The sequence below is a fragment of the Gobio gobio genome, assembly GCF_949357685.1.
Source record: "Gobio gobio genome assembly, chromosome: 5".
Lineage (NCBI taxonomy): Eukaryota > Metazoa > Chordata > Actinopteri > Cypriniformes > Gobionidae > Gobio > Gobio gobio.
The window spans coordinates 7,501-22,500 of NC_137101.1; the positions used below are offsets into that span (position 1 = coordinate 7,501).

General features: G+C 34.4%; 1 protein-coding gene across 1 annotated transcript in view; it reads right to left on the minus strand.

Moving 5' to 3' along the window:
* The window catches only part of LOC307126849 (lysine-specific demethylase RSBN1L-like), a 20,413-nt gene that overhangs the window by 5,224 nt on the left and 189 nt on the right, over window positions 1-15,000 (minus strand). Inside the window, exons 1-3 of the mRNA XM_079817645.1 lie at window positions 14,828-15,000; window positions 2,898-3,056; window positions 1-179 (exon numbers count right to left, since the gene is read on the minus strand). The exon at window positions 1-179 is cut by the window's left edge and continues 396 nt beyond it; the exon at window positions 14,828-15,000 is cut by the window's right edge and continues 189 nt beyond it. Coding sequence (XP_079673771.1) covers window positions 1-179; window positions 2,898-3,056; window positions 14,828-15,000 — 511 coding nt within the window. The remainder of the gene's footprint in view (window positions 180-2,897; window positions 3,057-14,827) is intronic.

Genomic DNA, 15,000 nt, shown 5'->3' on the forward strand with positions numbered 1-15,000 from the left:
CGGAGGCTGGAGCTCCACCACAGGCCTCGGGACATCAACACACACCGTCTGGCTGGACCTGCTGTACATCTTCGGCCGCTTACGCTTCTCACCTTCTTTGTGTTTCTTTTTCTTTTTCTTCTTGACCTTTTTCATCAGCAGGTCCTCGGCGGAGTTTATCTTCGGCTTCTCTTTGTCACCTACAGAGACAGAGACAGAGAGAGTTCACTAACACCACAGAAGAGCAGACAGAGGTTAGGATTCACTAACACCACAGTGAGTCGTTCAGTGAGTCTTGATTCAGTGAGTCGTTCAGTGAGTCGTGGTTCAGTGAGTCGAGGTTCAGTGAGTCGTGGTTCACCTACAGAGACAGAGAGAGTGAGTTCACTAACACCACAGAAGAGCAGACAGAGGTTAGGGTTCACTAACACCACAGTGAGTCGTTCAGTGAGTCGTGATTCAGTGAGTCTTGATTCAGTGAGTCGTGGTTCAGTGAGTCGAGGTTCAGTGAGTCGTGGTTCACCTACAGAGACAGAGAGAGTGAGTTCACTAACACCACAGAAGAGCAGACAGAGGTTAGGATTCACTAACACCACAGTGAGTCGTTCAGTGAGTCGTGATTCAGTGAGTCGTAATTCAGCGAGTCGTGATTCAGTGAGTCATAATTCAGCGAGTCGTGATTAAGTGAGTCTTGATTCAGTGAGTCGTTCAGTGAGTCGTGGTTCAGTGAGTCGAGGTTCAGTGAGTCGTGGTTCACCTACAGAGACAGAGAGAGTGAGTTCACTAACACCACAGAAGAGCAGACAGAGGTTAGGATTCACTAACACCACAGTGAGTCGTTCAGTGAGTCGTGATTCAGTGAGTCATAATTCAGCGAGTCGTGATTAAGTGAGTCATAATTCAGCGAGTCGTGATTAAGTGAGTCTTGATTCAGTGAGTCGTTCAGTGAGTCGTGGTTTAGTGAGTCGAGGTTCAGTGAGTCGTGGTTCACCTACAGAGACAGAGAGAGTGAGTTCACTAACACCACAGAAGAGCAGACAGAGGTTAGGATTCACTAACACCACAGTGAGTCGTTCAGTGAGTCGTGATTCAGTGAGTCGTGGTTCACCTACAGAGACAGAGAGAGTGAGTTCACTAACACCACAGAAGAGCAGACAGAGGTTAGGATTCACTAACACCACAGTGAGTCGTTCAGTGAGTCGTGATTCAGTGAGTCGTGGTTCACCTACAGAGACAGAGAGAGTGAGTTCACTAACACCACAGAAGAGCAGACAGAGGTTAGGATTCACTAACACCACAGTGAGTCGTTCAGTGAGTCGTGATTCAGTGAGTCGTGGTTCACCTACAGAGACAGAGAGAGTGAGTTCACTAACACCACAGAAGAGCAGACAGAGGTTAGGATTCACTAACACCACAGTGAGTCGTTCAGTGAGTCGTGATTCAGTGAGTCGTAATTCAGCGAGTCGTGATTCAGTGAGTCATAATTCAGCGAGTCGTGATTAAGTGAGTCATAATTCAGCGAGTCGTGATTAAGTGAGTCTTGATTCAGTGAGTCGTTCAGTGAGTCGTGGTTCAGTGAGTCGAGGTTCAGTGAGTCGTGGTTCACCTACAGAGACAGAGAGAGTGAGTTCACTAACACCACAGAAGAGCAGACAGAGGTTAGGATTCACTAACACCACAGTGAGTCGTTCAGTGAGTCGTGATTCAGTGAGTCGTTCAGTGAGTCGTAATTCAGTGAGTCGTTCAGTGAGTCGTAATTCAGTGAGTCGTTCAGTGAGTCGTGATTCAGTGAGTCGTAATTCAGTGAGTCGTTCAGTGAGTCGTGATTCAGTGAGTCGTGGTTCACCTACAGAGACAGAGAGAGTGAGTTCACTAACACCACAGAAGAGCAGACAGAGGTTAGGATTCACTAACACCACAGTGAGTCGTTCAGTGAGTCGTGATTCAGTGAGTCGTAATTCAGCGAGTCGTGATTCAGTGAGTCGTAATTCAGCGAGTCGTGATTCAATGAGTCGTGGTTCAGTGAGTCGTGATTCAGTGAGTCGTGGTTCAATGAGTAGTAATTCAGTGAGTCGTGATTCAATGAGTCGTGGTTCAGTGAGTCGTGATTCAGTGAGTTGTGATTCAGTGAGTCGTGGTTCAGTGAGTCGTGGTTCAGTGAGTCTTGATTCAGTGAGTCGTGGTTCAGTGAGTCGTTGTTCAATGAGTCGTGGTTCAGTGAGTCGTGATTCAGTGAGTCGTGGTTCAGTGAGTCGTGATTCAGTGAGTCGTGGTTCAGTGAGTCGTGGTTCAGTGAGTCGTGGTTCAGTGAGTCGTTGTTCAATGAGTCGTGGTTCAGTGAGTCGTGGTTCAGTGAGTTGTGGTTCAGTGAGTCGTGGTTTAGTGAGTTGTTCAATGAGTCGTGGTTCAGTGAGTTGTTCAGTGAGTCGTGGTTCAGTGAGTTGTGATTCAGTGAGTCGTGGTTCAGTGAGTTGTGATTCAGTGAGTCGTGATTCAGCGAGTCGTTCAGTGAATCGTGATTAAGTGAGTCTTGATTCAGTGAGTCGTGGTTCAGTGAGTCGAGGTTCAGTGAGTCGTGGTTCAGTGAGTCGTGGTTTAGTGAGTCGTTGTTCAGTGAGTCGTTGTTCAGTGAGTCGTGATTCAGTGAGTCGTGGTTCAGTGAGTCGTGATTCAGTGAGTCGTTCAGTGAGTCGTGGTTCAGTGAGTCGTGGTTTAGTGAGTCTTTCAGCGAGTCGTGATTTAGTGAGTAGTCGTTCAGTGAGTCATGATTCACAGAGTTGTTAGATTGATTCAGCATCATCAGCATCATCATCAGCTCTGGCCTGAGGGGCTTCACACTGGCCCCATCGGCAGCTCTTATGGTCAACCGGGGGTCGACCCGTCTCACGCCCAGGTCAAAGGTCACAGACGCTGCTCACCTTTCAGCAGGATCTTCACCTCTCCGTTCTCTCGCTTCACGTCCGTCATCAGCTTGTGTTTTCTCTTCTCCTTCATCTCCTTCTCCTGCTCTTTCTCTCGCTCCTTCTCTCGCTCTCTCTTCTTCTCTCTCTCTCTCGGTTTGTCTTTGATGGTGTGTTCTGCGGGAGAAGGAAACGCATCAGACGTTAGAAGCAGCCCAAACGGTCACGCGTGTACAGAGGTTAAAGGTCATGAATGTCACTATCAGCCAAACACGATTCAGTCTGCTCTACTGTATTCCCATATCCCAGGGCGGACCCCATAAAGGAGCTCCATCTGTTGCTTTTCAGGGTCAGGGTTAGGGTCAGTCCAGGGTCAGTGTTAGGGTCAGTCCAGGGTTAGGGTTAGTCCAGGGTCTGGGTCAGTCCAGGGTCAGGGTTAGTCCAGGGTCAGTGTTAGTCCAGGGTTAGGGTCAGTCCAGGGTTAGTCCAGGGTCAGTCCAGGGTTAGGGTTAGTCCAGGGTTAGGGTTAGTCCAGGGTTAGGGTTAGTCCAGGGTTAGGGTCAGTCCAGGGTTAGTCCAGGGTTAGGGTTAGTCCAGGGTCAGAGTTAGTCCAGGGTCAGTCCAGGGTCAGGGTTAGTTCAGGGTTAGGGTTAGTCCAGGGTCAGGGTAAGTCCAGGGTCAGGGTTAGTCCAGGGTTAGGGTCAGTCCAGGGTTAGGGTCAGTCCAGGGTCAGTCCAGGGTCAGTCCAGGGTCAGTTCAGGGTCAGTCCAGGGTTAGGGTTAGTCCAGGGTTAGGGTTAGTCCAGGGTCAGGGTTAGTCCAGGGTCAGGGTTAGTCCAGGGTTAGGGTCAGTCCAGGGTCAGGGTTAGTCCAGGGTCAGGGTTAGTCCAGGGTTAGGGTCAGTCCAGGGTCAGGGTTAGTCCAGGGTCAGTCCAGGGTCAGGGTTAGTCCAGGGTTAGGGTCAGTCCAGGGTTAGGGTCAGGGTTAGTCCAGGGTTAGGGTTAGGGCAGTGTTTCCCCTACAATGTATTCACAGCGCCGCTGCAAAATCTTCACATGATCAATATCACATTCACTCACACACTGTAAAAGAGAGAGTGAGATTGACGATGGCCAGAGAACTAAACAAAAATAGTTAGTCTGCTTACACTTACACAATATCACAGGGCTGTGATATTAATCTTATTTTATTTTCGCTTCCAAAAGAAGATATGCTCGCGCATCGTCTAGCACAACTTCCTTCCCTTCATAGCGCGCGCTGTCATTTCTCCTCAAACACGCATTTAGCGTCAGATTCAGCACAATCTGTGGCTGTTGGCAAATGCACTCTCGACTTTGGCTAAATTGCAGAACGTGTTCGATTAAATGAAAAGCACAATAATCCGCGCAATAGACGCTGTTTCCAAGCTCAAGGCGGGTGTGTGTGTGTGTGTGTGTGTACGCACGCTGCTAAACGGACTGATTTGCACATGTGCTTCGTTTGCGCGACTAAACCATCAAATACACAACAAAATAGCCTATATCTCAAAATGACAGGCTTGGGGAGTATTCACTTAAACACAGTTTAGCTTAAATGGGCGTAAAGAGTTGGGAGAAATTAATGGGAGAATGATATTAGATCTGATATTATAATAACACAGCAGATATTATAATAACACAGCAGATATTATAATAACACAGCAGATATTATAATAACACAGCAGATGTTATAATAACACAGCAGATGTTATAATAACACAGCAGATGTTATAATAACACAGCAGATGTTATAATAACACAGCAGATATTATAATAACACAGCAGATATTATAATAACACAGCAGATGTTATAATAACACAGCAGATGTTATAATAACACAGCAGATATTATAATAGCACAGCAGATATTATAATAGCACAGCAGATGTTATAATAACACAGCAGATATTATAATAGCACAGCAGATATTATAATAGCACAGCAGATGTTATAATAACACAGCAGATATTATAATAGCACAGCAGATATTATAATAGCACAGCAGATGTTATAATAACACAGCAGATATTATAATAACACAGCAGATATTATAATAACACAGCACAGCAGATATTATAATAACACAGCAGATATTATAATAACACAGCAGATATTATAATAACACAGCAGATATTATAATAACACAGCAGATGTTATAATAACACAGCAGATGTTATAATAACACAGCAGATATTATAATAACACAGCAGATGTTATAATAACACAGCAGATGTTATAATAACACAGCAGATATTATAATAACACAGCAGATATTATAATAACACAGCAGATATTATAATAACACAGCAGATGTTATAATAACACAGCAGATGTTATAATAACACAGCAGATATTATAATAACACAGCAGATATTATAATAACACAGCAGATATTATAATAACACAGCAGATATTATAATAACACAGCAGATATTATAATAACACAGCAGATATTATAATAACACAGCAGATGTTATAATAACACAGCAGATGTTATAATAACACAGCAGATATTATAATAACACAGCAGATATTATAATAACACAGCAGATGTTATAATAACACAGCAGATATTATAATAACACAGCAGATATTATAATAACACAGCAGATATTATAATAACACAGCAGATGTTATAATAACACAGCAGATATTATAATAACACAGCAGATGTTATAATAACACAGCAGATATTATAATAACACAGCAGATGTTATAATAACACAGCAGATATTATAATAACACAGCAGATATTATAATAACACAGCAGATATTATAATAACACAGCAGATATTATAATAACACAGCAGATATTATAATAACACAGCAGATGTTATAATAACACAGCAGATATTATAATAACACAGCAGATATTATAATAACACAGCAGATATTATAATAACACAGCAGATATTATAATAACACAGCAGATATTATAATAACACAGCAGATATTATAATAACACAGCAGATGTTATAATAACACAGCAGATATTATAATAACACAGCAGATGTTATAATAACACAGCAGATATTATAATAACACAGCAGATGTTATAATAACACAGCAGATATTATAATAACACAGCAGATATTATAATAACACAGCAGATGTTATAATAACACAGCAGATATTATAATAACACAGCAGATATTATAATAACACAGCAGATGTTATAATAACACAGCAGATGTTATAATAACACAGCAGATGTTATAATAACACAGCAGATGTTATAATAACACAGCAGATATTATAATAGCACAGCAGATGTTATAATAACACAGCAGATATTATAATAACACAGCAGATATTATAATAACACAGCAGATATTATAATAACACAGCAGATATTATAATAACACAGCAGATATTATAATAACACAGCAGATATTATAATAACACAGCAGATGTTATAATAACACAGCAGATGTTATAATAACACAGCAGATATTATAATAACACAGCAGATGTTATAATAACACAGCAGATGTTATAATAACACAGCAGATATTATAATAACACAGCAGATATTATAATAACACAGCAGATATTATAATAACACAGCAGATGTTATAATAACACAGCAGATGTTATAATAACACAGCAGATGTTATAATAACACAGCAGATATTATAATAACACAGCAGATATTATAATAACACAGCAGATATTATAATAACACAGCAGATATTATAATAACACAGCAGATATTATAATAACACAGCAGATGTTATAATAACACAGCAGATGTTATAATAACACAGCAGATATTATAATAACACAGCAGATATTATAATAACACAGCAGATGTTATAATAACACAGCAGATATTATAATAACACAGCAGATATTATAATAACACAGCAGATATTATAATAACACAGCAGATGTTATAATAACACAGCAGATATTATAATAACACAGCAGATGTTATAATAACACAGCAGATATTATAATAACACAGCAGATGTTATAATAACACAGCAGATATTATAATAACACAGCAGATATTATAATAACACAGCAGATGTTATAATAACACAGCAGATATTATAATAACACAGCAGATGTTATAATAACACAGCAGATATTATAATAACACAGCAGATGTTATAATAACACAGCAGATATTATAATAACACAGCAGATGTTATAATAACACAGCAGATATTATAATAACACAGCAGATATTATAATAACACAGCAGATGTTATAATAACACAGCAGATATTATAATAACACAGCAGATATTATAATAACACAGCAGATATTATAATAACACAGCAGATGTTATAATAACACAGCAGATGTTATAATAACACAGCAGATATTATAATAACACAGCAGATATTATAATAACACAGCAGATATTATAATAACACAGCAGATATTATAATAACACAGCAGATATTATAATAACACAGCAGATATTATAATAGCACAGCAGATATTATAATAACACAGCAGATGTTATAATAACACAGCAGATATTATAATAACACAGCAGATATTATAATAACACAGCAGATATTATAATAACACAGCAGATGTTATAATAACACAGCAGATATTATAATAACACAGCAGATATTATAATAACACAGCAGATGTTATAATAACACAGCAGATATTATAATAACACAGCAGATATTATAATAACACAGCAGATGTTATAATAACACAGCAGATATTATAATAACACAGCAGATATTATAATAACACAGCAGATATTATAATAACACAGCAGATGTTATAATAACACAGCAGATATTATAATAACACAGCAGATGTTATAATAACACAGCAGATATTATAATAACACAGCAGATGTTATAATAACACAGCAGATATTATAATAACACAGCAGATATTATAATAACACAGCAGATGTTATAATAACACAGCAGATATTATAATAACACAGCAGATGTTATAATAACACAGCAGATATTATAATAACACAGCAGATGTTATAATAACACAGCAGATATTATAATAACACAGCAGATGTTATAATAACACAGCAGATATTATAATAACACAGCAGATATTATAATAACACAGCAGATGTTATAATAACACAGCAGATATTATAATAACACAGCAGATATTATAATAACACAGCAGATATTATAATAACACAGCAGATGTTATAATAACACAGCAGATGTTATAATAACACAGCAGATATTATAATAACACAGCAGATATTATAATAACACAGCAGATATTATAATAACACAGCAGATATTATAATAACACAGCAGATATTATAATAACACAGCAGATATTATAATAGCACAGCAGATATTATAATAACACAGCAGATGTTATAATAACACAGCAGATGTTATAATAACACAGCAGATATTATAATAACACAGCAGATGTTATAATAACACAGCAGATGTTATAATAACACAGCAGATATTATAATAGCACAGCAGATATTATAATAACACAGCAGATATTATAATAACACAGCAGATATTATAATAACACAGCAGATATTATAATAACACAGCAGATATTATAATAACACAGCAGATATTATAATAACACAGCAGATATTATAATAACACAGCAGATATTATAATAACACAGCAGATATTATAATAACACAGCAGATATTATAATAACACAGCAGATATTATAATAACACAGCAGATATTATAATAACACAGCAGATATTATAATAACACAGCAGATATTATAATAACACAGCAGATATTATAATAACACAGCAGATGTTATAATAGCACAGCAGATATTATAATAACACAGCAGATATTATAATAGCACAGCAGATATTATAATAACACAGCAGATATTATAATAGCACAGCAGATATTATAATAACACAGCAGATATTATAATAACACAGCAGATATTATAATAACACAGCAGATATTATAATAACACAGCAGATGTTATAATAACACAGCAGATATTATAATAACACAGCAGATATTATAATAACACAGCAGATATTATAATAACACAGCAGATATTATAATAACACAGCAGATGTTATAATAACACAGCAGATATTATAATAACACAGCAGATATTATAATAACACAGCAGATGTTATAATAACACAGCAGATATTATAATAACACAGCAGATATTATTATAACACAGCAGATATTATAATAACACAGCAGATGTTATAATAGCACAGCAGATATTATAATAACACAGCAGATATTATAATAACACAGCAGATATTATAATAACACAGCAGATATTATAATAACACAGCAGATGTTATAATAACACAGCAGATGTTATAATAACACAGCAGATATTATAATAACACAGCAGATATTATAATAACACAGCAGATATTATAATAACACAGCAGATATTATAATAACACAGCAGATATTATAATAACCCAGCAGATATTATAATAACACAGCAGATGTTATAATAACACAGCAGATATTATAATAACACAGCAGATATTATAATAACACAGCAGATGTTATAATAACACAGCAGATATTATAATAACACAGCAGATGTTATAATAACACAGCAGATATTATAATAACACAGCAGATATTATAATAACACAGCAGATGTTATAATAACACAGCAGATATTATAATAACACAGCAGATATTATAATAACACAGCAGATGTTATAATAACACAGCAGATATTATAATAACACAGCAGATATTATAATAACACAGCAGATATTATAATAACACAGCAGATGTTATAATAACACAGCAGATATTATAATAACACAGCAGATATTATAATAACACAGCAGATGTTATAATAACACAGCAGATATTATAATAACACAGCAGATGTTATAATAACACAGCAGATGTTATAATAACACAGCAGATATTATAATAACACAGCAGATGTTATAATAACACAGCAGATATTATAATAACACAGCAGATATTATAATAACACAGCAGATGTTATAATAACACAGCAGATATTATAATAACACAGCAGATATTATAATAACACAGCAGATATTATAATAACACAGCAGATATTATAATAACACAGCAGATGTTATAATAACACAGCAGATATTATAATAACACAGCAGATATTATAATAACACAGCAGATATTATAATAGCACAGCAGATATTATAATAACACAGCAGATGTTATAATAACACAGCAGATATTATAATAACACAGCAGATATTATAATAACACAGCAGATATTATAATAACACAGCAGATATTATAATAACACAGCAGATGTTATAATAACACAGCAGATATTATAATAACACAGCAGATATTATAATAACACAGCAGATGTTATAATAACACAGCAGATATTATAATAACACAGCAGATGTTATAATAACACAGCAGATATTATAATAACACAGCAGATGTTATAATAACACAGCAGATATTATAATAACACAGCAGATATTATAATAACACAGCAGATATTATAATAACACAGCAGATATTATAATAACACAGCAGATATTATAATAACACAGCAGATATTATAATAACACAGCAGATATTATAATAACACAGCAGATATTATAATAACACAGCAGATATTATAATAACACAGCAGATGTTATAATAACACAGCAGATATTATAATAACACAGCAGATATTATAATAACACAGCAGATATTATAATAACACAGCAGATATTATAATAACACAGCAGATATTATAATAGCACAGCAGATATTATAATAACACAGCAGATATTATAATAACACAGCAGATATTATAATAACACAGCAGATATTATAATAACACAGCAGATATTATAATAACACAGCAGATGTTATAATAACACAGCAGATGTTATAATAACACAGCAGATATTATAATAACACAGCAGATATTATAATAACAGCAGATATTATAATAGCACAGCAGATGTTATAATAGCACAGCAGATGTTATAATAACACAGCAGATATTATAATAACACAGCAGATATTATAATAACACAGCAGATATTATAATAGCACAGCAGATGTTATAATAACACAGCAGATATTATAATAACACAGCAGATATTATAATAACACAGCAGATATTATAATAACACAGCAGATATTATAATAACACAGCAGATATTATAATAACACAGCAGATATTATAATAACACAGCAGATGTTATAATAACACAGCAGATATTATAATAACACAGCAGATGTTATAATAACACAGCAGATATTATAATAACACAGCAGATATTATAATAACACAGCAGATATTATAATAGCACAGCAGATATTATAATAACACAGCAGATATTATAATAGCACAGCAGATATTATAATAACACAGCAGATATTATAATAACACAGCAGATATTATAATAACACAGCAGATATTATAATAGCACAGCAGATATTATAATAACACAGCAGATATTATAATAACACAGCAGATATTATAATAACACAGCAGATATTATAATAGCACAGCAGATGTTATAATAACACAGCAGATATTATAATAACACAGCAGATATTATAATAACACAGCAGATATTATAATAACACAGCAGATATTATAATAACACAGCAGATATTATAATAACACAGCAGATATTATAATAACACAGCAGATATTATAATAACACAGCAGATATTATAATAACACAGCAGATGTTATAATAGCACAGCAGATATTATAATAACACAGCAGATATTATAATAACACAGCAGATATTATAATAACACAGCAGATATTATAATAACACAGCAGATATTATAATAACACAGCAGATATTATAATAACACAGCAGATGTTATAATAACACAGCAGATGTTATAATAACACAGCAGATATTATAATAACACAGCAGATATTATAATAACACAGCAGATATTATAATAACACAGCAGATATTATAATAACACAGCAGATATTATAATAACACAGCAGATATTATAATAACACAGCAGATATTATAATAACACAGCAGATGTTATAATAACACAGCAGATATTATAATAACACAGCAGATGTTATAATAACACAGCAGATGTTATAATAACACAGCAGATGTTATAATAACACAGCAGATATTATAATAACACAGCAGATATTATAATAACACAGCAGATATTATAATAACACAGCAGATATTATAATAACACAGCAGATATTATAATAGCACAGCAGATGTTATAATAACACAGCAGATATTATAATAACACAGCAGATATTATAATAACACAGCAGATATTATAATAGCACAGCAGATATTATAATAACACAGCAGATATTATAATAACACAGCAGATATTATAATAACACAGCAGATATTATAATAACACAGCAGATATTATAATAACACAGCAGATGTTATAATAACACAGCAGATATTATAATAACACAGCAGATGTTATAATAACACAGCAGATGTTATAATAACACAGCAGATGTTATAATAACACAGCAGATATTATAATAACACAGCAGATATTATAATAACACAGCAGATGTTATAATAACACAGCAGATGTTATAATAACACAGCAGATGTTATAATAACACAGCAGATATTATAATAACACAGCAGATATTATAATAACACAGCAGATATTATAATAACACAGCAGATATTATAATAACACAGCAGATATTATAATAGCACAGCAGATGTTATAATAACACAGCAGATATTATAATAACACAGCAGATATTATAATAACACAGCAGATATTATAATAGCACAGCAGATATTATAATAACACAGCAGATATTATAATAACACAGCAGATATTATAATAACACAGCAGATATTATAATAACACAGCAGATATTATAATAACACAGCAGATATTATAATAACACAGCAGATGTTATAATAACACAGCAGATATTATAATAACACAGCAGATATTATAATAACACAGCAGATATTATAATAGCACAGCAGATGTTATAATAACACAGCAGATGTTATAATAACACAGCAGATGTTATAATAACACAGCAGATGTTATAATAGCACAGCAGATATTATAATAACACAGCAGATATTATAATAACACAGCAGATATTATAATAACACAGCAGATATTATAATAGCACAGCAGATGTTATAATAACACAGCAGATATTATAATAACACAGCAGATATTATAATAACACAGCAGATATTATAATAACACAGCAGATATTATAATAACACAGCAGATATTATAATAACACAGCAGATGTTATAATAACACAGCAGATATTATAATAACACAGCAGATATTATAATAACACAGCAGATATTATAATAACACAGCAGATATTATAATAACACAGCAGATATTATAATAACACAGCAGATATTATAATAACACAGCAGATGTTATAATAACACAGCAGATATTATAATAACACAGCAGATGTTATAATAACACAGCAGATGTTATAATAACACAGCAGATGTTATAATAACACAGCAGATATTATAATAACACAGCAGATATTATAATAACACAGCAGATATTATAATAACACAGCAGATATTATAATAACACAGCAGATATTATAATAACACAGCAGATGTTATAATAACACAGCAGATATTATAATAACACAGCAGATGTTATAATAACACAGCAGATATTATAATAACACAGCAGATGTTATAATAACACAGCAGATATTATAATAACACAGCAGATATTATAATAACACAGCAGATGTTATAATAACACAGCAGATGTTATAATAACACAGCAGATATTATAATAACACAGCAGATGTTATAATAACACAGCAGATGTTATAATAACACAGCAGATGTTATAATAACACAGCAGATATTATAATAACACAGCAGATATTATAATAACACAGCAGATGTTATAATAACACAGCAGATATTATAATAACACAGCAGATGTTATAATAGCACAGCAGATGTTATAATAACACAGCAGATATTATAATAACACAGCAGATATTATAATAACACAGCAGATATTATAATAACACAGCAGATATTATAATAACACAGCAGATATTATAATAACACAGCAGATGTTATAATAACACAGCAGATGTTATAATAACACAGCAGATATTATAATAACACAGCAGATATTATAATAACACAGCAGATATTATAATAACACAGCAGATGTTATAATAACACAGCAGATATTATAATAACACAGCAGATATTATAATAACACAGCAGATATTATAATAACACAGCAGATATTATAATAACACAGCAGATATTATAATAACCCAGCAGATGTTATAATAACACAGCAGATGTTATAATAACACAGCAGATGTTATAATAACACAGCAGATGTTATAATAACACAGCAGATGTTATAATAACACAGCAGATGTTATAATAACACAGCAGATATTATAATAACACAGCAGATATTATAATAGCACAGCAGATATTATAATAACACAGCAGATATTATAATAACACAGCAGATGTTATAATAACACAGCAGATGTTATAATAACACAGCAGATATTATAATCGCTAATGTTCATGTGTGTGTGTGTGTGTGTGTGTGTTCAGGAATGGGACTGTGTGTATTATCGCGCGTTCTGCAGATTGCGCTGATATTTGAATATTACACATGTTTATGGTTATGTTCGGTGTGTGAGTGTCTCTCTCCGCGGTAACGGCAGATATTATGATCACGCGATCCCGGTTTAATGTGCTCGTTCTGCGGCGGGTCACATTGCAGCTGCACGCGCTCCGTCACCGCTCGGGTCGCGCGCCGATGCTAAGCTAACTAGCGCGCGCTGTCGGATGTTTTCGACACACAAATAAACACACACGCGCTCGCAGAGGCACAATAAACACACCATAAACATACACACACACACACATTCGCACAGATCCCATCTAGCGAAGCAACGGCCCGTTATCAGCCACAAACAGCGGCTGTCGGTAACGCTAACGTACCTTTCTGCGACAACTTCAGCTCTCCGTTTTCCTTCTTCACACTGAGGTGATTCTCAGCCGCCAGTTTGTGCTTCTTCCTCTCCTTCTCTCGCTCTTTGCCCTTCTCCTTCTCCCTCTCTCTATCTTTCTCTCGGTCTCTGTCTTTCTCTGTTTTGGTCTTCTTGTTTTTCGGT